Here is a 26,992-nt window from a genome sequence, read left to right on the forward strand (position 1 = left end):
ATCTAAAATATGTAAGCCTTAGCTTCCTCTTCTGCTAGTCCTTACAATATTTAAATAATATACTAAAAATTATTTCTGAATAGTAAAGTCCTCTTATAAGTGTTAGGTTAAGACTCATTTATAAATACAGAACATTTTATAAATATAGAACATTTTTAAAGATTTATTAATCAGCTTTTCTACATCTGATCAATTTTGTTATTTTTCTCATAATTGCCTTATCCTAGTAATTTATTTCTTTTTTAACTTGCATTAGTTAAAAAAGTTAAATTGTAATTAAGGTTCCAAAAATTAAGTAGTTTCGAAATGAATGGAAATATCACAAGCATTCTATTATTCTTCCCTTTTCATTAATTGGATGAATGATTTTAGAAATGACAATAGAAAAGCTTATAATCTTTTCTTTTTTTATTGTAAAGGTGATATACAGAGGGGTTACAGTTATATAAGTAAGGTATAATGAGTACATTTCTTTTCAAGCAGTGTTAACCTCTCCCTCATTTTCTCCCTCTTTCCCTTCCTCTCCCAAGTTGTAAAGTTCATTTCCAACAGTGTCTAGTGAGTATGGCTGTTGCATTGGTTCACCCTTTGTCCCATTGTTTCTGTGATTCGCCTTCCCTTCCCCAAATCAGATAAACTTACATACAAGATAAAGGGTACAGAAATCATAAACACTGACCATGGGGAATAAATTCTGTTATTCCTCTTCCCTTTTCACTAAATTAATTTAGATGAGAGATTTTAGTAATGGCCATAAAAAAAGCTTATTATCTTGTCTTTTAATGGTAGAAAATGTATAATTGTTAAAATTATTCTTAAATAACCATGAAAAGACTTCAGATTTCCCTTAGGATAATTATGACTACCATTAATCCTTGCCTGCATTATAGCTTGGAGTTAAAGATGACTGAAAGTTTGTTTTTCACACAAATGGTGAGGCATATAACTGACACAGTAGAGCTAGATTCTGTTCAGTTCTCATGCTTAAGTGACTACTAGTAAAAGAAACGACCATGGGAATAAGGAGTGGGTTGACTAGTAGCAGTGACATACAAAAGGAATCACCTTCAGAAAGAGTCTATTTTTTAGTGAGCAAATCTTAAAAAACAGTTTTAAGCCCCAAACATAGACCACTGGCTAGTAGAGAATCAAAAGCATGTTCTGAGAGTATATAGGACCAAAGAAAGAAAGGTAGTTTGGGTAAAGTACTATTTGAAGGGAAACAAAGGAATTGATTTGACAGCCCACACTGGTAATGACAAAGAAAAAAGTGAGCCAGGTATGTGGTGTACTTGAGAGACTGAGGCAGGAAGATAATGCACCTGAGGCCAACTAGACTACATAATGAAATCCTGTGCCAAACTAACAACTATGAAAATAAAAAGGAGTAGAAAAACCAAAAAACAAAATCAGAAGATAAGCCAATCAAAATGATAATGGCCCTATAATTTACATATTTTATATATAACATTTATTGAATGCTTACCATATACTAGCCATTGTAATAAACATTAAGATACCAAGATAGCAAAAAAAGCATAGATGACTTGAAGGAAATGTTGCTACTTTCAGAACAATGAAGTTTCAATACAAATAGCACCATATTACCTCTGTGAGAACAGAGATGTTGCCTTTCTTGTTCACTACAACATCAATCCAACATTTAAAGAAATATTACTTATTAGGGAAGAAAGCACTTTAGAATTAAATCTATTGAGTCACCCATAGAATCATAGCATCATTTTAACCTTTCATAGAATCACCTGCCATTACTGAACTAAGTAACTATCAGGCCTTGCAAAATGAAAAGTAGCTAAACTAGAAACAGAAAAAACAAAATGTAAATAAAAAGACACATCACCCCCCCCGTTTTTCAAACAGTATCTTCCAATGAAAAAATACATTAGAAAAGAATAGGAGAATGTGAAACAAAAGTTTCTGGGGTGTGTGTGTGTGTGTGTGTGTGTGTGTGTGTGTGTGTGTGTGTGTGTGTGTGTGTGTGTGTGTGTGTGTGTGTGTGTGTGTGTGTGTGTGTGTGTGTGTGTGTGTGTGTGTGTGTGTGTGTGTGTGTGTGTGCATTGTGTGTGTGTGTGTACATTGTGTGTGTGTGTGTACATTGTGTGTGTGTACACACATGTGTGTGTGTGTGTGTGTATATATATATATACACACATATATATATCATAGTAACTAGATCATCAGGAGTTTTCCTGAATGGTTTGTGGTATTTGTTAGTGCTTTTTGTTAGCATTATATTTATAATCAGGATAAACGATTATTAAAATAATTAACATCTAGGTCTTGCTCTATAAGTTTATTGTTGTAAGATTCAATAAATGATGTTGTACAGTTATGTATTACTTTCCTTGGTTTTAAAATTTGTAAATAAATATAAAAAATTTAATGAAGCAAATTGATTTCATCTCCCTTCCCTCTCTCTCCATCTCCCCCCATTCAGTGTCAGTTGTAGAATTGAACTCAGGGTCTAGACTCTGACTCTGTTTTGTTTTGTTTTTTTCTTCTAAAGGCCAACACTCTACCACCTGAGCCACAGTTCCATTTCCAGTTTTTCAGTAGTTAATTAGAGATAAGGGTTTCATGGGGCCTGCCTGGGCTACCTTCATGAAGCTGTCTTCAGATGTCAGCCTCCTGAGGATTAGAGACATGAGTCACTGACACCCAGCTGATTTCATATACTTTTAAAATTCATATTCTTAATGTATTTTTTTCAGTTCTCAGTGGGAAAAGCTACAGAAAGAAGACACTGATCCAGGACAACTAAAAGGTATTAAAGAAAATATCCAAAAAGTTTCAGGATGTTTCTTTCATTACAGATGGTGAAGTTAATACTAAAGAGTACTCAGTCAGAAAGTAGGGTTATAAAACAGAATGTACTTTTCATGTTGTAATAAATTTTGATTAATGATTTTCCTTCAGTTGAATACTAGTTTCTCTAAATGTTTTTAAAAAACTTTAAATTTTGGCTTGTATCATGTGACAGTTAAGCAACTTAGGTTTCTTTCATGTTTTTATTAAAGCAGTTATGATGCAGTCTTATCTTGATGTATGTTCCAACTTCTCAAATTTTATGGAGTAAAATCCAGTTCTAACTTAACCCTGTTTTGGAATACATGATCATGTTTCAAGCATTGTGCCTTCTGCTTTCTTTAACAAAACTGTTACTTTGGATTTATCCTAAGTAGAACTAGTTTTACTCTTAAAAAAATAAAATCTGGCTGGGTACCAGTGTCTCACACCTGTAATCCTAGCTACTGGGGAAGCTGAGATCTGCAGATTGCAGTTCAAAGCCAGCCTAGGCAGGAAAGGCTGTGAGACTTTTATCTCCAATAAACCACTCAGAAAACTGGAAATGGTGCTGGAAATGGGCTCAAGTGTTAGAGTGCTAGTCTTGAGCTGAAGTGCTGGGGGACAGCGCAGGCCCAAAGTTCAAGCCCCATAACGGACCAAAAAAAAGTATTTTCACTATATTTGATTCTGGTGCCCTGCATCTTTTATATACGTTTTTCTAATTTGGGGAGGGGAAAGGAAATAACAAAATGCTGAAATAAGGATACAGGTTGACCCATTGTAACAATGAGATGTACAAGACACTATGTTGAAAACGAACTTTACAACTTGTTGAGGGGGGGGTTAGAGAGGTGGGGAGGGAAAGGATGGTAGGGGAAAAACCAAGGAGGAGGTAACAATTCTCCATAAGAAATGTACTCTTTACCTTACTCATGTAACTGTAACCCCTCTGAACAGTATTTTTACAATAAAAAATATATACGGAAAAAAACGTGTGCAGAAATTGCTCTGCACTAGTTCCTAATAGTGTGATCAGTTTCATTTGTAAAACTGAAAAGAATATTTAACTAAGTTACTACAGAGATTTAAAGTCTTTAAAGCACTTAGCATTGTCTGACACATTCTGAATATTCAGAAAATATCAGGTTCCTTAAGAATCATTGCCGCTTGACTATGTTATTTATTCAGCAACTCATTATTTCCTGTATACTTGGTATAAAAAGGGGGCATACTAGATAGTTTGTGAGCAAACAGCATAGCTTAGTAAGAGACAGAACTTTTATGTAACTGTTGGCATTAGTTATAGTATTACATTAGATTAGTTATAATATGTGAGATTCATGTGAAATACACAGTAGGAATTTCATAGTATACTATTTTGGGAAAGTAGAGAGTATTAGGGAATGTTTAACTAAAAGTATAGCCTTGAAGGGAAGAATAGGTAAGGATGTAGAAATCAGAATAGAAGCGCCCAAGCAAAAATAGTAATATGAGCAAAGCATATCATAAATAATAATGCTCAGCACTGCAATTCATTGTCATCGTGGCATTTTAAGTTGAGGAAATTTTTGACTAGAGAATACTACATGGAAATGAAAAGATAAATGAGAAGAGATACTGAAAACTTAATGGTAGGACAGAACAGCTTCTTAGAAGGTGAAGATCAGAGAATCACAGTTTGAGTCTAGCCTGGGAAAAAAGTTAGTGAGACTATATCTCAACAAATAAACTGTTGTGATAGTAGGTATCTGTAATCTCAGCTAAATGGGGAACATGGTAGAAGAATTGTATTCAACTGGCTCCAGGCAAAAACCCCACAAGATCCTATACAGAAAACAAAAGGAAAAAGAACTGAAGATGTGGCTCAAGTGGTAGAGTCCCTGCCTAGCTAGTAAAAAACTCTGAGAATAAATCCTAGTCTTGTGCCTCCCCACAGATAGGCCCATTGGTAGCTTGATAAATGTCACCATGAAAGTATTTTTTTATGTGTAGGTCTCTCAGCATATACACATGTGGAACTCCCATACTACTCTAAATTTATTCTTATTGCTGCTTACCTTGCTTCATACAACCCAGCAAGAACTGACAAGAGGTTCTTCCTTAAGGTAATAGTAAAATACTGCTTTTCATTTTATTTTGGAAGATTCCAGAATACTCTTGACTTTTTATATCTATAACTATCACACCTGAAGGTTTAATTATTGGAAGATGAAAAAAACATTGTGTCTATTGAACATGTAAAGACTTTCTTGTCATTCCTTAAATAATGCAGTGCAAAACCTACACAGTAGGTTGTTTACAACTAGTTTATCATGTTACGTAAGGGATTTGAATGTCCTTGGGTTTTGTTCTGGGGATAGGGGCTCTTTTATCCTCCATAAATACTGAGGAATGACTGTTTTAAGTTTCTCAACACCTATAAATTTCTAAGAGTTAGAGCATAGAATGAGATTGCTAAATATGTAATTAGAACTCATTCACTAAAGGCTTTAATATCACAACCCGAAATTGTGTGAAGGTAGGCAGTTTGACAGAAAAGTCAAAAGCCTTTTTGCTCCTCAGAATGTTCTGGTAAGTTATATGTCTTTGCACATGTTCTTTTTCTAGAAAGCCCTTCCTTTCTCCTGACCTGTCTGGTTTCTATGTAAATGTTGCCTTTCCTCCTAAGTAGGTGTTTTGGTGCAAAGCGATTTGCTTCTTTAGGCTTACAACAGTGTCTTGGTTACCATCTCTCAGCTCTTTTGCTCAAGTGAACCACAGCTTCACTTCTCATTTTTGAGGGGTTAATTGGAGATGAGACTTTTCTGCCCAGGCTGGATTCAAACTGCGATCCTCAGATCTCCACCTCCTAAGTAGCTAGGATTATAGGCATAAGCCTCCAGTGCCTGGCTCACTCGTTCCCTCCTTCCTTCCTTTCTTCCTTTTTTCCTTCCTTCCTTCCTTCCTTCCTTCCTTCCTTCCTTCCTTCCTTCCTTCCTTCCTTCCTTCCTTCCTTCCTTCTTTTCTCTGTCTCACCACTCTTCAGTCTCATAAGAGCAGGGTCCACATATACTCCTTTTACCCTTCCTTATGGAATCCTGATGCCTAAGTGCTTTCAGTCAATATTTGTCCTTTAATAAATTAAAAACTCATTCATCTTTGGAAGTTCTGTTTTTGTAGCAATAAATATACATCACTTAATATAATAAATTATTCTAATAAGAATAACTATTTAAAATCATTTTGTGTATTTGCAAAAGTAATCTTGCATCCAGTTCAAATCTAAATCAGCCTAAAGATACTGAAGTCTTTAATATAGAGTATTTATATTATAACCTTGTATAAGGTTATAATATACAAGGTTAAATAAATACAAGGTTATAAGTAAAGTAATTTTGAAAGTCTAAAATATAGAAACTAGTATGCATGACATGTTTTAACAAATTGTCTTTTCCGGTTTTATGTAGTTTTGTATTTTTATAATCTTAAGAATTATTTTTCTTAATTTCAGCATCATGGAAAGATCAAGAAAACCAACTTTCTAAAGAAACATGAAAAGGTATTTATATTATGAATTCTCTTATGGTAGAAACATGAATTTAGGATAGTACAGAAAATGGATATTTGTATAATATAGTTATTCACATATGAGAACTTACGTTGATATAATACCACTTACTATTACAATAGCATTTTGTTACATGAGTACAATGATTGAGGCGCATTCATGTGAGCTGGTAATAGATAAAGCTGAGTTAACATGTAATCTTAGCTATTCACTTGGCTGAGATCTGAGGATCATCATTTGGTTTGCATCCAGTCCGGGTAGGAAAGTATATGGTACTTATTTATCAAAGCCAGAAGTGGAGCTGGGCTCAAATGGTAGAGTACTATCCTTGAGCAAAAAAGCTCAAGGACAGACAGTGCCCATTTTTTGAGGTCAAGCTCAGAACTGGCACTCGCCTGCCCCCCACAAATAACTTGAATTGATAGTGTTTTTAGTGACTTGGTTGATAAAAAGGAGTACCTGGCTTATTTAATCAAATATAGATGGCTTAATATGAAAGTATATTGAATATATTTTTCTCTTTTCCATTTGAAACACCCACAAAAATCACATTGAACAGTTTTTAAAAGGTCTAGGCATGGTGGTACACATCTCTAATCCCACTACACAGGAGGTGCATTTAGTAGGATCACAGTCCCCTGCTAGTGTCAGGAAAAATGCAGGAGTGAGGGTCAAACCCCAAAACTGCCGAAAAGAAAAAAAAAAGAAGAAAAGCAAAATTAAAAGGAATCTCATAAAGACTAAGCTGCTGGGCACTGATGATTCAACTTGTAATCCTTGCTACTCAAGAGGCTGAGATCTTGAGTCACAGTTCAGAGCCAGTCTAGGTAGAAAAGTCTGCCAGACTTCATCTCCAATTAACCATAAAAAAACACCAGTTTAGAGGCCTAACAAGGGTAGATCACCATCCTGTGCACAAATTAGCCAAGAGAGTTCAAGCCCAGTAATCACAAGCATGCACACACAGACACAAAGACTAAGTTAATGAGACCACCACTATTTGGAATTTGTAATTGCATAATATTTAGATATTTAGGTCCCTAAGCAAAGCTGATGAGACCAAAACAGAAGACTAAAATCAAGCTGATTGGTCTGAAGAATCTGGCAAAGCTCAAGAATGAGTGGCATTTGTTGAAAGAAGGTTTAAATTATTGGGATTCCTTTCCATTTGGTACATCAAAACTGCTTCTCTTTGCTGAAGATGGAGAATTTAAACAGAGTTTAAACAGTTTAAGCTATGAGCTGGAGCTGTTCTCCACTTTAAAGCACATTTATGTAGTGTTCAGTGGTGTTCATTTCTAAATTGGTAGCTTATTTTCCCTCTGGACTTGGAAGACATTGTTTTATTGCATTTTGCCTTTCATTGTTGCTGCTTAATCTCTTTTTTCTTTTTTGGTTGCTGTACTTCGTTTGTTTTTGTGGTGGTGATGGTTGATGTAGTGGTGGTGGTGATGGAGCTTAAACTCAGGGCATGGGCACTGTCCATGAGGTTTTTTTGCTCAAGGCTAGTGCTCAACCACTTGAGCCACAGTTCCATTTCTGGATTTTTTTAAGGTGGTTAATTAGAAATAAGAGTCTCATGGATTTTCCTGCCTTGGCTGGCTTTGAACCGTAATTCTCAGATTTCAGCCTCCTGAGTAGCTAGGATTACAGGTGTAAGCCATAGGCACCCCACTTCTTAATCTACTTTTAATTTCTTTTTTTCTTTGTTCTTTTTTTGCATTTTACTGTAATATATCTGGGACTGAATTTCACTTTATTTGGGATTAGTTTTGTTTCTGAATTTGAATAGCATTAACTTTATTCAGTTCTGATATTACCTCTTCGCCATTCTTTCTAATGTATATTTCTGAGACAGTGTGTTAGATCTTACCATGTCTTTGTCAAAGCCATTCACATTTGATCTCTGGGCCTTATGTCTCTGGGGTAATTTCTTCAGATTTGTCTTCTAATTTGTGTATTAGAGAAACCTAATAACTCTCCCACATTTGGATAGTTAATAGGTGATAGAACCAGCATCAAGTTCTAGAACTGTTTCCAAAGCCTTCCGTTACGTTTAAAACCCCTATGCTTGTATTCATATAACAAATGATTAGTAAGGAAAAAGACCAGAGTGCAGTAGAGAAATGGGTGAATGATAACCAAAAGGAACTTGAATGTCTATCAGTTCCATTCACTATGATGCAGATCATAACAATGAGATGTTCACACTATTAGAGTGAAAAAATGAAAAAATAAGATTCTTTGTGCTTTTGATACTGTAACTTAAGAGCCTACTTACTCTGTAGGTTTGACACTATCCTAATAACGTTAAGTGTGAGTGAACTTTATATTGGGTCAGGATAACCTGAGCTATACTGTAGTGAAAATCAAACCCTAAAACTTTCAGTGGCTAACACAATAGATTGTTTATATACTGTTTCCAAAATGACCAAATATGAGTTTCATGCCCTAATGGTAAATTTGAGTGACCTATGGTAGCTAGCCTCTAGAGGGGAAAAAGGAAGGATCTAGTGATTTGAATGGCCAGGTTTGGAAATGCTACTCATATTGCAGTGGACAAACTCAATTAAATGACTTCTCACTGGAGGAAAGACTTGAGAAATGAGGTATTCTTATGCACATAAAAAGAAAAAACAGTAGTGGAAACACGTATTATTGTCTTTGCCTCATTTTCTAGTCTGTCAGTCCTACTTTATACGAATTATAAGAAGGAATATATATAGAATTATTAGCTATAATTTTACTTTAATAGTGATTATCAATTTTTGTATACTGGAGTTTTGGATTCAGGGCCTTAACATTTTCTAGGCAAGTGTTCTACCACTTGAGCCATGCCTCAGTACTTATGTGATGATTTTTGGGGGGTAGATATATGGTGATATAGCATAAAATCAGATACTAGTAGATTGATTCAAGTTACTTGAATATTCAAGGATTAACCTCAAAAACACAATGTGAAAGAAAAAGCAGTGCAGTAAAAAGATGTGTTCATCAGAGTGCACTGGCTCATGCCTGTAATTTCAACTACTTGAGAGTAGTGATTTGAAGGGTCACATTTCAAGGCCAGCCAGGGCAAAAACTTAGGGAGACCCTATCTCAACAAATAATTTGGGATGGCTTTGCACACCTGTCATCTCAACTTCCTGAAAGGCATAATAGGCCAGCTCAGGCAAAGAAAGTAACAAAAACAAAATGACAAGCATGAAATCCTGAATTCAAACTCTAGTACAGCCAGTATATAGGTGTGCATGTCCAAATTGATACAGTTTATAGAGAATTTTAAATCATTCAAACAGTGCTATATCTTGTTTTGTGGACAAAATCACTAACAATATAAAAACTGTTATGAGTGTTTAAAGCATCAGTTCTAGATATCAGGTCCTTTTAGGGACTGAAAGGGAAAATGAGGAAAAAATTTAGAGTTCCAACTTAATGTAATGTGATAAAATTTTTCTTTGTATTACATAATATTAGGACTTGATAAACTTCATTGGTGTGTTATTAATCTGTACTTTTCCAAATATTATAAGCGTTTAGTGAGACAAGCATGCAAAATTTAAGACCTCAAAAATTATTTCTAAACTATCTTTTAGTACAAATAGTGAAACAAATAATGCATTTTGTGGGCTGGGAAGGTGGCTCAGTGGTAGAGCACTTGCCTTGCATGCATGAGGCCCTGGGTTCGATTCCTCAGCAAAAAGAAAGCAAAAAGAAAAAAGCCGGAAGTGGTGCTGTGGCTCAAGTGGTAGAGCGCTAGCCTTGAACTGAAGAGCTGAGGGACAGTGCCCAGGCCCAGAGTTCAGGCCCCATGCCCGGACCCCCCCCAAAAAAAATAATGCATTTTGTATTTATGAGCAGGAGTTTTTCTTTATAGTCATTCTTGTAAATATTCTCATGCTTATAAATAGTTTGCCATTTTATTCATCTTTGCTTAGAATGTTCCTAAGTTGTCCGATTTCTACAAGAGTTAACTGTTAATGGAAAGGAATTTACATTGCAATTTTTTAAATGCTGTGATTATATCATATGAGTTTCTATACAATTATGAACATTTTTAATTAATTTGACATCATTTATAGGCTGACAGATTATTCATACATAAATTATACAATTTATTAGTTTCCTAGCTATGTTTATCATAATTGCTCTTTTTTATTAATGGTGAATAGTTTCCAGGAAGTGATCCTAAGAAGAATGAAAAGGAATTAGTGGATTCTAGTTAAGAAGTTAAGAACTTGGTTTTGGCTGTGCATTATCTTGACAAATCACTTGAAAAAGTCATTGAACATCTAATTTTAATAGCAAATAGCAATTTTCAAGATTTTACACCATTAAGAAAGATTGTAGATACTAAGAAAATTTTAAGACATATTATATAAAGTTTTAGCTGAAGGACTCCATAGGTTAGTTTTGTTAGCATTTCTAGGGTGAACATATGCAAACATACTGCTATTGAGATTTTATGGTTATAGAAAGTGAGTGTTTTGGTGAAAGAATAAAACTCCATTTTTTTTTTGACAGACAAGCAATCATCTCCTTGGACCAAAGTCGTTTCCATTAGACAGATTATTAGCAATATTATATAGTATTGTGGACAGCAGAGTTGCTCCAACAGCAAATATATTTTCTCAGGTAAGCTTAGAATATTAGATTATTATCTATATTTTTTAATTGTGATTAAGTGATTATATAATTTCCCAAATTTCACAGTATTGTGGGATAGTGATGCTCAGTTAAAGTCACAAACACATTCTAACTTTCCTGGAGCAAATTGTCTATCACGGTCTATAACATTTATGAGTTGCGATACAGTTATTTCTTCCACATTGGGTGGTATGTACATTTCTTTTGTTTTGCATAGCATCAGCTGTTCCCTCTTTCCCATTTGTTCCCTCCTTCCCATCACTGCCATTAAGTTGCTTAGTTCATTTTGGTCAATGTCCTGTGCAGCTAATGGGTCCCGCTGTTGTATGTTTTCCCTGATTCCCTCTAGTTCTGTGTCCTCTTCCTGGTTCCCCTTCGGTGTACACATATATACCATACATGTTATTATCTATATCTTAAAATTGGTTCTTTTGGTACTATGTTGATTTAATTCCATGTTCAGTTTTGTGTTCAACCTATCTTACCATCTTAAAATAATTTGTTTTTGGTTCTTCTCTCTTTCTTCAAAAAGGAGAATTTTCAAATTCTCTTGCTGATTAAACAAGTGATTCACTGATTAAATTTATGGACTTTAATATATAAATAAGCTAGTAAAAACAACATTTTAAAAATGCATTTGCAAGCTGTGCTCTGGTGGTTCAGGCTGTAATCGTACCTACTCAGAAAGCTGCTATCTGAGGATTGTGGTTTGAAGCTAGTCCAGACAGAAAATCCATGAGACTCTTAACTCCATTAAACCAGCAAAAAGCTGAGAGAGGAAGTGTGCCTCAAGTGGTGAGCACTAGCAGAAGGCCCTGAATTGAGGCTCCAGCACTGATACTTTTTCTCACACTCACGTATATACACACATTGCTCTATATATTGAATTGAGATTATTGAAGATAATCTTTAATGTGACATTATGTACAGGTTGGCTCTTTTAAAAAATTGGTCTATTTTCCTGCATACTTAATTTTTCAGAGTTTCACTAGGTGGCAGTAGAAGCATAATAGAAAATACGATTTATGTTTTTAAAGAATGTTGCATCTTAGTTGACGTTTTTAAGAAAAAAAATTATTGAAAGTATAGTTACAGATTTCTTACATGGTTCAGAAAGATAATGCTTAGTACATGATATAAATGGAAGTGAGACCACAACTAGCAATTTGTAGTTACTCAAAGTCAACAGAAATTACAATGATTTTGTTTAGTTTTTTTTGTTAAGAAATATATAAGTAAAAGTTACATTTTAGTTAAATTCATTATGAATAAATTTGTTCTCAGACTAGATGTCAGGTTTTATAATCTATTATATTGTAGTGGCTTTTAATTAGTTATTGGGAGGTTTCTGATTTTGAGATTTTTCTGGCTATTCTGGATTTTGATTATGATAAACAGTGTCACCAGTTTTTATGGTTTTAGCAATGCCAGTAATGTAATTAAGGGGTCCCTAAGTACATATTTATCTGCGAACATAAGTTCTTTCCATAAATTTTTTTCAGTCTTGGCAGTTGAAATTGTTCATACTTTTTAATCTGTTTTTATTTGCATTTAAAAACTAAAATGAGTTGTACATTTAAAACACTGCACTAAATGAATTTCCTTATATTCATTTATTAAGTCATTTTAGGAACTTGGTTGTTCCCATTTGGGATACAGAGGGTAGAAAAGTTCACAAGATGAATACAACAGTGAATATACCATAGGGGGATGAACATACAAAAGAAAATCACACAGGGGGCTGGGAAGGTGGCTCAGTGCTAGAGCACTTGCCTTGCATGCCTGAGGCCCTGGGTTCGATTCCTCGGCACCACATAAGCAAAAAGAAAAAAGCCAGAAATGGCGCTGTGACTTAAGTGGTAGAGCACCAGCCTTGAGCTGAAGAGCTGAAGGACAGCGCCCAGGCCCAGAGTTCAGGCTCCACGACTGGACCCAAACAAATAAACAAAGAAAATCACACAGTACAACAAAGAAACAACAAAAAAAAATGTCTTATGTCCATATCTTGGGGTTCATATCCCCTGTTGTCACTGTGTTTGATTTGGGTACCCTTTGGGGATGGGAAGGAGAATAACAAAATGCTGAAACAAGGACACAGGATAATGCATTGCAATCATGATACTCACAAGACACTGTGTTGGAAATGAACTTTACAACTTGGATGGGGAGGAGGGCGAGAGGGAATGGATAGTAGGAAAAAAACAAAAGCGGGGGTAACAATGTTCAACAAGAAATATACTCATTGGGGCTGGGAAGGTGGCTCAGTGGTAGAGCGCTTGCCTTGCATGCCTGAGGTCCTGGGTTTGATTCCTCAGCACCACATAAGCAAAAAGAAAAAAGCCGGAAGTGGTGCTGTGGCTCAAGTGGTAGAGCGCTAGCCTTGAGCTGAAGAGCTGAGGGACAGCGCCCAGGCCCAGAGTTCAGGCCCCACGACCGGACCCAAAAAAAAAAAAAGAAATAGACTCATGTAACTGTAACCCCTCTGTACAGCATCTTTACAAAAAAAAAAAGTGAATACAAGTAGCCCTAAAGAATTGACCTTCATTTTACTTGGTTATAAAATACTGCACACTCACAGCACAGTATGTTGGAAATGAACTTTACAACTTGTGTGAAGAGGAATTTGGAGGGGGAAATGGAAGAAAAAGGAGGGAGTGGGTAACAATGTTCAACAAGAAATGTACTCACTACCTTATATATGTAACTGTAACCCCTTTGTACATCACTTTGACAATAAAATTAAATTAAAACAATACTGGGATCAAATAGATGGCAGGAATTATACCTAAAAGAATATAATTTCTATCACATGCCTTGAATTTGTTTCTATTTTTCCTTTTTTATCTTTTTGTTGGATCTATCAAAATATACTTTTTGCATAGGAATCACAATCTGTATTTAACCTATACACTCTTAACACTCTTAATTTTTGATGAATAAGAGTAACACACACACACACACACACTCTCTCTCTCTCTCTCTCTCTCTCTCTCTCTCTCTCTGTATTGGAAGTGCTTGTTTGATTTGAACACTAGATGGCAGTATAGTTTCATTCTAGCTTTAAATTAAGTAAAAGGGGAAAAGGCTTTAATGTGTTAACTTTATCTTTGATAAAGAGTTTTTAGGTTGACAAGTTGGTTTTTGAATGAAAGTAAAAATTATCTGAAGATATTTAATAATACAATGTGTATACACTTTCATGACAATGTGAATAAAACTGTTAAGCAATTATATTACATAAATACTTTCCCAGGAAGTAAATTACATCTGAATGAACTGATGATATATTATTTTTCTGTTCATCTAATCTATGTGCAATTATTTAAGGGTTTATTTTATAGTAATATGTCCTTTTTGTAGCTTGATTTACCACTTATGATTATTACATATAATGTAATAAATTAACCAGGTGATAAACACATTCAGGATGACTTGAAGCAAAACCCTATTTTTATTGCATTTGATTTAAATTATTCTTATAATGAAGGTGTAAATTAATAACTTACAGCTTTAAAGCATATTAACATTCTGCTTGTGAACAATAATCAAATTTGTGATAATATCACATTGTATTTAGTATTCTAAGTTATTGAATTGTTGGAACACTTTTTTATTAAGAATTTTGTCTCAAATAATTGAACAGTAGTAGTACATTTGATATTAAATCTCATTAGTGCTCAGATTTATTGAACTTATGGAAAATATAGTTAAATATTTTTACTTTTGAAATCATTTCCATTGCAATTTTTACCTTTGAAACACTTTTACAATCATTGTCATAGGTTATTTAAATTTTTTTCACTCAAATACTAAGTTACATTCCTAAATATCAGAGGTGACAAAACATTGTTTCTGATGTTTTATAATTTTCTCTTTTCCTTCTTCTTATGTGGATAGAATGAGTAAATCATTCCACTCACATGAAGTATATATGTAAAGTTTTTAGGTGTTACCTGTACTGTTACTATTAACACTTTGAAAATAATTTTAAGCTTATTTACCATAATTTTGCTTTTAATAGCTTAAAATAAGTTACTTTAACTGTTATAAAATTAATTGTGAATTAATATCAAGAAAGAGAAGTAAGGAAAGGATTACTTAAGAGACTTATATACCATATTGATAATTGAAATATTTTAGTAATCTGTAATGTCTGAGTAACTTCATATTATAGTTGTAGAGAATTTAACAAGAAATTACAATTGAAATGTCCTTATAAATTTGTTTATTTATATGCTCATGAATAAATAGTACTTTGAGCTATATACTAGAATATATTTGCATATATTTGTTTAATTGGTTAGCTTTTCTTTTTGGTCAGGAATCAAGTGAATCTTTGATCAGAGAGGTTGCAGTTGTGTTTGTGTGTGTATACCTGAGTAGAAAGTTTAACAACATACTCAAGTATGTTGTTGGTTTAGGAGCTAAATAGGATATATTTAAAGTACTTTTTCTACATGAATTATTACTAATCAAATAGCAGAATGATAATTTAATTATCAGTTTTTAAAAATAAATAATGTACATCTAATTTGCCATAGCTATAGAAAGGTGGTTTTGCTATACTTACTAGAGTTAAGAGTACCACTGCCAATGTGCTCAACCTACACTGGAGCAGTAAATGGAATTCTCAAATCTCCCTCTACCCCTGGTTTGGATGTATTACCCTTCTTCCTTCACACTGCCCTGTGGTAGGTGCCTATTCAGAAGATTTTAAAAAACAATTTTGGGATGCTTTATAATTGAAAAGAGTAAATTTGATCTATGATTTTCACAAGCTGTGCAGTTGTTACAAGGAATACTAATAGTACTTATTAACAAGGGTAGTAAAAAAGAAAAGACTGTTACTCAACTGTCCAAGGCAAAATGTTATTTTTATTCTCATTTGTAAAAGAACAATGTTTTCTTCTGTTCTTTTCTTTTCTTCCCCAAATCTGGTGCTAAATTTCCTCAGTATAACTACTTTGCCTTTGTGAATGTATCAATCCAGCAGTAGGCATTTTTACTGAACTCTAGAAAAATGGACCATTGCTTAAGGGGGACATGTAAAATACTGCCTAAGGGATAAAGGAATTGCATAAAATATTTGCTCTCTATTTTTGTATAAAATAATACACTGGTGCTTTATTTTTGTAGGTAGTATTTTACAGCCACCCTTCTCAAAGCCTAGTATTGCTTCCAATAAATATGTCAAATGTATCTCTGTTATTTACCTTTTTGGGGGAAAATGTATCCAATATCAGTAAATCTTATTTGACTTACTATAGTTTTGCCTGAAAACACAAAATTTGTATGAATATATGCTTGCAAATGCATATGTAAGGGACAACGGTATTACTATAGTGACTACAGGCAACTCCATTTAGTAGTTAGAGCTTTATGACTAGATTGTTTTAATAAGAAAATAAATGTTAATAAGAACAAGTTAAAAGATAAGTGACTTAGAAAAGTCTCCATTATAAAAATATGTGCTACATTTTAAAAAGATGATAAAAGAAATGGTGATTGCTTCAGGCATTTTCCCATGACAGCTTGCCATCGTTAATTGGAGTTCTTTAGAGGAGACAGGCTACACCTGCTCATTTGTAGGAATATTGCACCTACCACTTATGACATACTGCTGCTGGAAAATCCTTGTCCTTTCTTCTAAATGAGAAATTAGTGTTCTTGGTACTGAGTTACCTTTAGAACCTTATTGTTCATTTACCATCAAGCATTCAGAATTTTAGTGTAGAAGGTAATTATGGCCTTAGAGTTCAGAACTCAGTGTATCTATAAGTATTTTCTCTTTTGCTGGGCATCAAATTCTGCATATGTTGTTGCTGGTCTTTGAAGTCTATATTTCTGTTTTGATTTTTCATTCAGATTGCCCCAGACTGAGTTTTACCTCAGTGTCCCATCTGTATCATGCTCCATATGATAAACCAAATAATTCCCTAAAATTTTCCATTGGTTTTAGTCTTAGATTTTAAAAGTAATCATTTGTTTATTGGTCCTTTACTAATTGTCATATACAGGTTCTAGAAAAAAGAAGACAGATAATCAGTTTTTAGCTTTTGTAGAAATATCTCTGAATTCTCTTTTTCTGTTTAGTAGGCTAACAAATCCAGGCTGCTTTTCCTCCTTACTGTTGAATGTATTTCTTTCCTTCTACCATTACTGCAACTGCCTCAAATTTATAACTTCTTGTTTTTTAGAGTATTACACTAGCTTCTTTTCTGCGAATCTTTCACCTCTTTCTATACAGACCTCAGCATAAACCTTAAAAAATAAATTTGTCCTTTTGAAATATATTTTTAATGTTTCTTTTTTTTTTTTTTAACAGAACCAAGTCTACATTCCATATCCTTCTCATTCTGGTCCAATTCTTCCACTGCCTTCATTTAGCCTACACACTTTTTATAATGAGCCTGTTTTTTTCTTACAGAGCATACTAATTGTTAATTGGTTTGGTATATATACTCTCTTCCTAACCTCTTTTATACGTCTAGATCCCCCCCAATACTATTTCATAATGAATAACATGAATGCTTTCCCTCCACTTCTGTTAGTTCCTTTTTTTGTAGTCAGATAATTATGTTTACTCCTGTCATTACTATATCACTTATACTGTATCAATATTATGCCATTATATATGTGTCTCCCGTTACCTTGAATTCTCTGAAGATGTAAACTTTTTCATTTTTTTATTGTGAAAATACCATACAGAGGGGTTGCAATTACATATGCAAGTTAATGAATGCATTTCTTATCAAGCATTGTTGCCTCCTCCTTTGTTTCCCCTTAACAATCCCTTCCCATCTCACCAACACCCCCCCCATGCCAAAGTTAGAAAATTCATTTTCGACATAACATCTTGTACATCTCATTGGTGCAATGGGTCCACCTGTATCCCTATTTAAACAATTTGTTTTTTCCCTTCCCCTCCACAAATTATACCAACATCAAATACAGTGAAAACAGGGGTTATACTGTGGGGGAGGGACATACAAAGAAACAAAGAAATATCTTATAAATATGTTAAACACAATAGCAAGAAAGAAAAAAACATTTGAGTCCTTAACTTGGGGTTCATCTCGCTTAACATTCTGTATTCTCATGCACAATTACCCGTTGAATTAATGACTCTCTGTTTTTCTTATATTCACTTAGGGTCTTCCTGGCTTTGGTAGCCAGGAAAACCAGAGTTAAAGGCACTGTCTTTAGTTCCCCTATGTATAAAAATGCATGCCAATTTTTATTGATCTGAGAGTATCAGACATTATGCCCTTATTTTTTTGAGGGGGATAATAATAAAAATATTTGCCTATCTCTTCTATGTGCAATATTTACTTATTGTTCTCATTATATGTAAAACGTCACTAAACAGTTGATACCTGTCATAAACCATCACGTCTTTTAACAGCTTGAATATATTATTTGTTGGATTGTATGAAGCTCAGACACTGACATTTCATTTATTAAGATTGTTTATCTAAATAATGCTTTGGTTAAAAGCTTCTCCAAGGGTAATCAGGATAGGATATTTAATAAATCAGTTGATATACGTACCAGCCTATGAAAGTATAAAAATAATAAGCATGTTAAAAATTAATTACAGTTGTAAATTGATTTCCTTCTTTTTGGCAGAAAGAACAATTTATTAACCCAGGGACAAGTTCACACTGTTTTTACATCAAGCATTTCCAGCTGAAGCTTGTTAGTGACTGCCTCTCAGCTTAAATAGAAAAAAAAAAAATCTCACTATGGTACATGAACTCCTATTGTTAAGACATAAATAATCAGCTCATCCCCTACATGGATGAGAACAAAGAAAATAATAATAGAGCAAAGATTAAGCAAATACTGCATATCCCTATTTGAGATGTAAATCTAAACATTATGTATAAATAGATTTATCTTTTTTTTTCTTTGTGAATGTCTCTGTTGTAATGTAGGAGCTGAAGAGAAAAAGTATATATTTTGGTTTTGAGTCAGATTATTTTAAGCTAGGTTAAATCAAAACGCTGCTTATGTATGAAAGTTAGAGAAGTACTATTGTTCTCTGCTAGCAAAATGTATCCAGTTTGCTTATTCTTAAACTGAGGACAGAAATAAACAATTTTAATTTTGAAGAACATCACCAGTGGAAGTATATAAGAAAAACTTAGAGGTAAAAGAATTGAATTTTAAGTCTAACTTTTAAGAAAAAGACATGAAGCAAAGAATTTGTTATGAATTTTCTGGTATGTAATACAAATCCTGACTTTGAAAAGGAAAACCGGGGCTGGGAGGGTAGCTCAATGGTAGAGTGCTTGCCTTCCATGCATGAGGCCCTGGGTTTGGTTCCTTAGTATCACATGAGCAGAAAAAGTCACAAGTGGTGCTGTGGCTCAAGTGGTAGAGCACTAGCCTTGAGCTAAAGGGTTGAGGAACAGTGCCCAGGCCCAGAATTCAGGCCCCACAACTGACAAGAAAAAAAGAAAAAACCCACTGCCTAGGATACTTTTCAGTTCATTAAATATCATTTATTTGACTTTGAGCTTAACAAAGTAGACAAGAAAAGCAGCTGTAGAAAGAAGTGTATATTCTGCTAAAACCTTAACATTATTTGCAAAAGAGTATGTCTATGTCTTATAGGTTACAGAAACCCAGAAAGGAAATAATTACATCTCCACACATTCTTGACTTTCTCTGATAATTAAATTGACTTTTCCTGCAGTGATTCCATTCTGCTGTTTCGAAAAACACTTTTTCATTGCTTTTGTTTTCTAAAGATTTTGATGTTTAGCCCAACTTTTAGTATATTCCTAAAGTTTTATGATTTGTAGCTTTGATTTTTTTCTTTTGTAAATGGTCTTTATTCCACAAATATGGTAGAAACTGCCTTGGAATATCATTTTCAATATTGTCTAATAGTTTCAGATATTTTTTCAAAAAGCAATCTTCCCCATCTTAAATCATCTTTTAAATTACAAATTTTAAAAACAGTAACTGTTATATAAGATACAGTCTGAATATTTCAAATATATGAGTATTTCAACCATGTCTGATAATTTTACTCACAGAATTGTTGCTTGTTGCTTCTCTAGGTGATTCTGTGTTCTTGGGATAGGACATGGGCTCTGTTGAAATGCTGGGGTTTTTTGTTTTTTGTTTTTTTTATATTGCTCCAGTTTTACTTAAGACTTTTCTTTTGTTACCTCTGCAATGGCTGCTCCCAGATTTCTGTCCTCCAACATATCCAAGTACTCTTCCAGTGTGGAACACTGTCAGAGTTGTCATTTTCACATCTTTCTCTGTGAAGCATTTCTTAATCTACCCAGCAAAATTCCTTGCATCCTGCAGCTTTCTTTTTGATCAGTTTAAGGATTCAGATAGTATTTCAATCCAGTGCTCTTGCCCTAACAGCTCAGTGACTGTCATTATTTACTGACCTCACCAAGGTTTCTTCATCTGGAAAATAATGTTTATTTTTAGTACCTGATTTGGAGGGGATTGTTGTGAGGATTGAAGAAATTAAAATCCCTAGCACAATGTTTGTCATAAAGTCTAGAATAATAAAATGTTATTCCTACACCATTAACTGCCCATGATTGCTAATATTAATTCTCTTTTTTTCCCCTCCTTTTTCTATAGAGTATGTCTTCTAGATTGAATCTAGGAATGAGTGAAAACCGATTTACATTACTGTAATGTTAAATTATTCTAAGTATTTTGAAAGATAAGAGAAAAGATACATGCACACAGACTAATGAGGCTTTTTTTCACAATACTAATAGTGTCAGAAAACTGCTTTCTAATATTTATCAACATCCAAAGTAAGGTATTGGTTAGCTAGACATTTTTAGTGTGTTAAATATTCTTAAAATCCAAGTGCTTAATTTAAAACTTTGTTATGACAACTTTAAAATGTTTTCAAATAAACTTGTAGCCTGGCATGAGTTTTTTGATTTGTTTTTTGTTTTGTTTTGTTTTGTTTTCTGGAGCTGTCAACACTAAAAAATTGTAAAACATTTTAGTTTGTTTCATATGACTAACTGGGTACTGGTAATGCCAGTCATCCTTATATGACATGTTTTCTCATCTGTTAAATTAGACATTGAATAAAAGTTTACAGTCCCCATGTGGTAGCATAGAATTTTATTTTCTGATTATCTTCATATTGAAATATTTAACTTATGAATAAAGCTTTTTTGGTTTTTTTTTTTTTTGTCTTTGTTGGTCATGGGGCTTGAACTCTGGGCTTGGACACTGTCCCTGCACTCTTCAGCTCAAGGCAAGTGCCACAGTGCCACTTCCAGTTTTCTAGTGGTTTATTGGAGATAAGAGTCTCACAGACTTTCCTTCCCAGGCTGGCTTTGAACTGTGATCCTCAGATCTCAGCCTCCTGAGTAACTAGGATTATAAGCATGAACAACCAGCCTATTAATAAATTTTAAATGTGGATGGTTTTTATAGCCCCTAAACAAAAATAGAACTTTTATCATCTTAAAGAACAGAAATAGCCGAGCGCTGGTGGCTCACGCCTGTAATCCTAGCTATTCAGGAGGCTGAGATTTGAGGATCGCGGTTCAAAGCCAGCCCGGGCAGGAGAGACCGTGAGACTCCTATATCCAATAAACCACCAGAAAACCGGAAGTGGCGCTGTAGCTCAAGTGGTAGAGCGCTCGCCTTGAGCTGAAGAGCTGAGGGACAGCGCCCAGGCCCAGAGTTCAAGCCCCACGACCGACAAAAAAAAAAAAAAGAACAGAAATAAAATGTAAGAATTAGTGAAAATAAAACACTCAGGTTGGTATTTTTATTATTTGCTATAATTCTCCTATATTACAGAAGACACGCTGCAATTTTGTGACAACTTTGTGAGATTGTTTATGGCTCAACAACCTGAAACCAGTGGTACACATCCTCTGCCTTTAAGTGGGGGCAGAAAAAAAAAATTGAGATCTGTAAGTGCTTAAGAATGTATCCAGATGGCAAATCAATACTGAAATAATTAACTTTCTCTTATTTTTCCATTTTTGGCCAGGCAGATTAAAAAATTCTTGTTAAGTTTGGGTCTGAAGTATTTTATTCTCACAAGTAGATTTTTTTTTTTATAGCTGCATGGATACTTAAATATTCGTAAAGGTGATTGTTTAAGGTTTTTCTCCAAGACCGCTGTATTTACAAGTGGTTTAATTTTTTCATTAACTTTTTTTTGAGAAAATTATAGATGCATCTGCAGTTATAAAATGTAACAGGCTCTTCTTGTATGTTCTTTATTAGTTTTCCCAGTGCTACTTCACTAATAATCTTTTGTAAATCTACAGTAAAAGGTCACAACCAAGGAAACTGAATTTAATGCTATCTATTGATATTATTCAAATTTCCCCACTTATATATGCATTCATTTTTGTTACTTTGGGGTTTGATTTGGTTTGGATTTAAAATATTTATTTTTTGCTCTGAGTCTTGCACATGCTGAGTATGCTCACTAACAGCTCTGCAAGGACCCCAAATCCCTGCAAGTTTTTATTTTTATATGTCTATATCTTTGGTACATGAAATTTTATCACATGTTGAAGTTTGTGTATCACCATCACAGTCAAATATACAGACTAATCAAATCATCATGAGAATTTCTTTGTTTTCATACTCATTTATAACCATACCACTTTTTTCTTCTTCCCCTACCCCAATCTCTGAAAACAACTCATCTCTACTGCTATAATTTTATCATTTCAAAAATTTGTATAAACAGGATCTTATCATATGTAACATATAGGAATAGGCTTTCCTGCTTGCCTGCCTCCCTCCCTTCCTCCCTCCCTCCCTCCCTCTCTATTTCCCTCCATCCCTCCTTTCTTCCTGAACCTCCCTTCCTCTCTCTCTCCTTGCTTTATAGAGATTGAACTAAGAACTAAGAGATTGAACTAAGTGCTTTGACTTGAGCCATCCATTAACCCTTTTGTTGGTATTTTGTTTTACGCTAGAGTCTTGCTAATTTTGCCCGAGTTGCTCTAGAATGCCAAATCTTTCTGTTTCTGGTATTGTTTGGATTATAGGCATACACTCTTGGCCTTTGTGATTTAACATAGTTTCCTCTAGATTCATCCAAATTTTGCATGAGGATATCTGACTTCTTTCTAGTTTTTAGCTGTTTTTTTTTATTTGTTTTTAGCTGTTATGAAAAAGGTTACTTTGAGCACGGATATACATGTTTTTGTATGAATGTCCAGTTCTCTGTGATAAATGTCTGAGTGAAATTTATGGGTACTGAAACCTTACTTATATTCAAGTCCTTTTGCTTTTCTACCTTTCAAATATTGCATAGAGTAGTAGCTGCTGTTACAATTTTTAATCAAATCCATTTTAGAATACTTAGGAGGAGATACTCTACCTTTTCATTATATTTTTTAATATTTGAGTTTTCTCCTTTATCATTTTCTTTGAAAAACTTCCCTTAGCCATTTTTTAAAGGTATGACTGCCAATGACAGATTCTTTAGTTTTCTCTTATTTAATGCTGAGATTCCACCTCACCCCAGCTAGAATGGCTATAATCAAGAAAACTAATAACAACAGATGCTGGAGGGGATGTGGCCAAAAGGGAACCCTACTGCATTGTTGAGGAGTGTAAATTTGTTCAACTACTCTTGAAAGCAGTATGGGGGTTCCTCAAAAGACTCCACTGATCCATTGTGATGATGAGATGTACAGGACCCAGTAATCCCACTTTTGGGCATTTACCCAAAGGATCACAAAGAAGGTCATACCAAAGCTACCAGCACAACCATGTTTATCACAGTATTATTTACCGTAGCTAAGATATGGAACCAACCCAGATGCCCCTCAGTAGATGAATGGGTCAAGAAAATGTTGTGCATGTGTGTGATACACACACAATGGAATTCTATGCCTCCATCAGAAAAAAATGACATTGCCTCTTTTGTTAGGAAATGGAGAGACTTGAGGGGAAAAAAAAATCAGATTAAGTGAAGTAAGCCAGGCCCAAAGAAACACATGGTTTCCCTTGTTTACAGTGACTAGTACATGTCTAGGACAAGCAGAGTAGGTCAAAGGCTATGTACATACAACCATATGAGATAATGTTAAGCAAAATGTACCCCAAGACAGGGACACAAGAGGTTTATTATTTTTTTCTTGCTTGCTTGCTAGTGCTTTTAATGTACTTACAATAAACTATGTGATTCTTTTGTTTCTATTGTATGTTCTTTCCCAATTGTATAACCCCTGTTTTCACTGGATTTGATGCTGGTGCTCTGCACCTTGTATATGTATTTTTGTAATTTGGGGAGGGGAAGGGATATTGCAGAACTTTTAAATGAGGATGCAGGCTGATCCATTGTGATGACGAGATATACAGGACACTATATTGAAAAGGAACTTTACAATGTCGGGGCGGGGAGTGGGAGAAGTTGGGGAGGTGGGGAGGGAAGTGATGATAGGGGGAGAATAAGGGAGATGGTAACAGTGCTCACTATGAAATGTATGCATTACCCTACTCATGTAACTGTAACCCCTCTGTACAATAAAAAAAAAAGAATGCTTTTATTTTCAATTAATCTATGAATGACAATTTTGATTTAGAATTGTCTGTCATTTTTTGTTTTGACAGTTTTCTCTTTAGTTCAGGAGGAAAAAGCTTGCCTGGAAACCTTAAGTTGCTAAGTTGCATATTGGAGGTGTAGGGCCTGGTTTACATACACCCAATATTCTTCTTACAGGCCTGCGGATTATAAATTGATGTGGTATTCTTCCCACCTTTCCTAGTTCTCCTTTCCTGGTTACCTCTTAACGTTATTTACAGGGTTTATAGTTGAACTTAGCAAGGAAGAGTCACAAATACGAATCTGTGCCATCCTGTTTGGAGTAGAACTTTTTATTTATTGTTTTTTTCTAAAGATCCTTTGTTACAGTTAGCATTTTGTTCATGAAATATGTTCCAGGATAGTTCAAAGTTCAATTGAATGAGAAGCCTTCTGTAGATTAGAGAGTGCTAAAACTCATTAAATAGTATTCAAGTGCAGTATATTTTGCTACTATTATTGAGAGAACCTTTCTCTAAGAAAGATTAAGTCTATCTAAGATGTTAACTCATTGGCTGCAAAAGATTCTAATTATTCTTGCTGAAACTAGAGAATGTAGGTATAAGCCACTTTCTGCATTTGGGAAACTAACAGAAATGTTTCTTGTGTATCTCTTTTCTCTGAGGGACCCATTTGTCACTGAGTCCTTAACAGCCAGGTGGAAAAGACAAGTCTGTCCTCTGTCTTATGTGTGCCAATGCATTCTTCCTGATAAGGAGTCTGAGTATCTTCACAGTCTAGAGACTCCTGTCATGTCTACACTGACCATATTGGTCTACTTGGATGGAGACCAGGGCTCATTGTGTATCAGGAGCATAAAGTTGAACAAGGAAGTGTGTATTTTCTGTGATCTTACTCATTTTTGAATGCATAGTACCTAGAGTGAGTTCTAAAGACATTTGTGGACATAAAATTCTAAATGTAAATTTGATAATTTAGGGTTTGGGTAATGGATGGATATTCTTACATTTGTCACATATCCGTAGTTTTTCAAAGGTTTTATATATTTTTCAAAGGGTTTTACTTAGTACATTTATGAATTTGTGTAGTTGAGATTCAAGATATTAACCCCCATAACTTTTGATTTATTCTAATTTCACTGCAGCAGCATTTTGTTAAACTGGAAAAGTACTTTTAAAGTATTTAAAACTTAGCACTGCTTTATATAATACATCTTTTCCTGAACTAAGTATTTATATGTTGTGTTTTTTGAGTAATTCTCATATGATAAGGCCATAAAATAAAGAGCCCTGAAATGATTTTTTTAATGTGAAATTCAAGCCTCAACTTTTTTTTTAGATTTTATTTTTGTGCTGTAGCTTTTCTATTTTATCTCCCTGCTCCCTCAAAAGAATGAACAACCTTTTGGCTGCTATATCTTGATATGGTATTGTGTCCTTCACACAATTTACAAGATCCATGGAATCCTGCTAGAACTCAAAGTTACCTCAAGAAGCTATTCCAACATTTGCCTTTGGACATTTGTTGTGACTAATAAACTAATAAAACTTCTTAATGTGTATGAAGCATTTTAAAATTCTCACTTGGATTAGAATTTGTGGCTTACTATGAAAACTGTAGATAAATACTTCAGTATATAATATAAAGGGTCTTTTTAACATGTGATAATATTTGAACCAGAGAATTAGAAGATATAAGTAATGAAAAGAAAATATACTAAGGATGCTTGCCTCTAATTAGAGTTTAACGTGTGAAATTCAAAAAACTATTACTAACCTATTTTACAAATTAATCTCTTACGGAAGAATAGAATGGGTAAGAGTTAATGTAGTTTTCCATACAAGACTATGATAATTCTTTTTCATACAGAAATATTAAAAAATGTTATTTAAATGAGAACATGCTATGAACAGTTTGAATCAGCTGTAAACTACCCCTAGCTGTTAAACAGGGATTTAAAACATATGCACAGATCTGTATATGTAAACTTCAGAGTAATAATATTTTTGCATATATTTTTATGGACTTATTTAGATTCTTTGTAGATATTTTGCAGATTTATTTAGATATCATTAGAGAGAGGGTATCATGTAATCTCATTAACATGGTTCCTCATAAAAATATTCTCTTTGTTTTTAGATTACCTCTCTAGTGACCCTTCAGTTGTTAAGTCTGGTTGGCCATGATGATCAGCTTGATGGACCAAAATACAAATGCACAGTTTCACTAGATTTCATCAGAGCTATTGCAAGGTAAGAGAATAATTGTTAATGAAAAGTGTCTTAAATGATATAAATGCTATACTAAATACCGAAATTAACATTCTTTCTAATAACATCATTAGTTACTGAAACAAAGACCATTTAAGTGCCAAGAATGAATAAACTTTCCTGTAGAATGAATCCTTTCATAAACTTACCAGTGATTAAAATTAGGATCAGGAACTAATTCTTTAGATG

General features: G+C 34.1%; 1 protein-coding gene across 1 annotated transcript in view; it reads left to right on the top strand.

Annotated features, from left to right (window-relative positions):
- The window catches only part of Orc5 (origin recognition complex subunit 5), a 53,138-nt gene that overhangs the window by 18,039 nt on the left and 8,107 nt on the right, over nucleotides 1-26,992 (top strand). Inside the window, exons 9-13 of the mRNA XM_069996299.1 lie at nucleotides 2,733-2,785; nucleotides 4,801-4,913; nucleotides 6,299-6,346; nucleotides 10,880-10,990; nucleotides 26,673-26,785. Coding sequence (XP_069852400.1) covers nucleotides 2,733-2,785; nucleotides 4,801-4,913; nucleotides 6,299-6,346; nucleotides 10,880-10,990; nucleotides 26,673-26,785 — 438 coding nt within the window. The remainder of the gene's footprint in view (nucleotides 1-2,732; nucleotides 2,786-4,800; nucleotides 4,914-6,298; nucleotides 6,347-10,879; nucleotides 10,991-26,672; nucleotides 26,786-26,992) is intronic.

The sequence above is a fragment of the Dipodomys merriami genome, unplaced genomic scaffold (assembly GCF_024711535.1).
Source record: "Dipodomys merriami isolate MVZ:Mamm:240054 unplaced genomic scaffold, mDipMer1.0.p SCAF_5, whole genome shotgun sequence".
In the NCBI taxonomy this organism is placed as follows: domain Eukaryota; kingdom Metazoa; phylum Chordata; class Mammalia; order Rodentia; family Heteromyidae; genus Dipodomys; species Dipodomys merriami.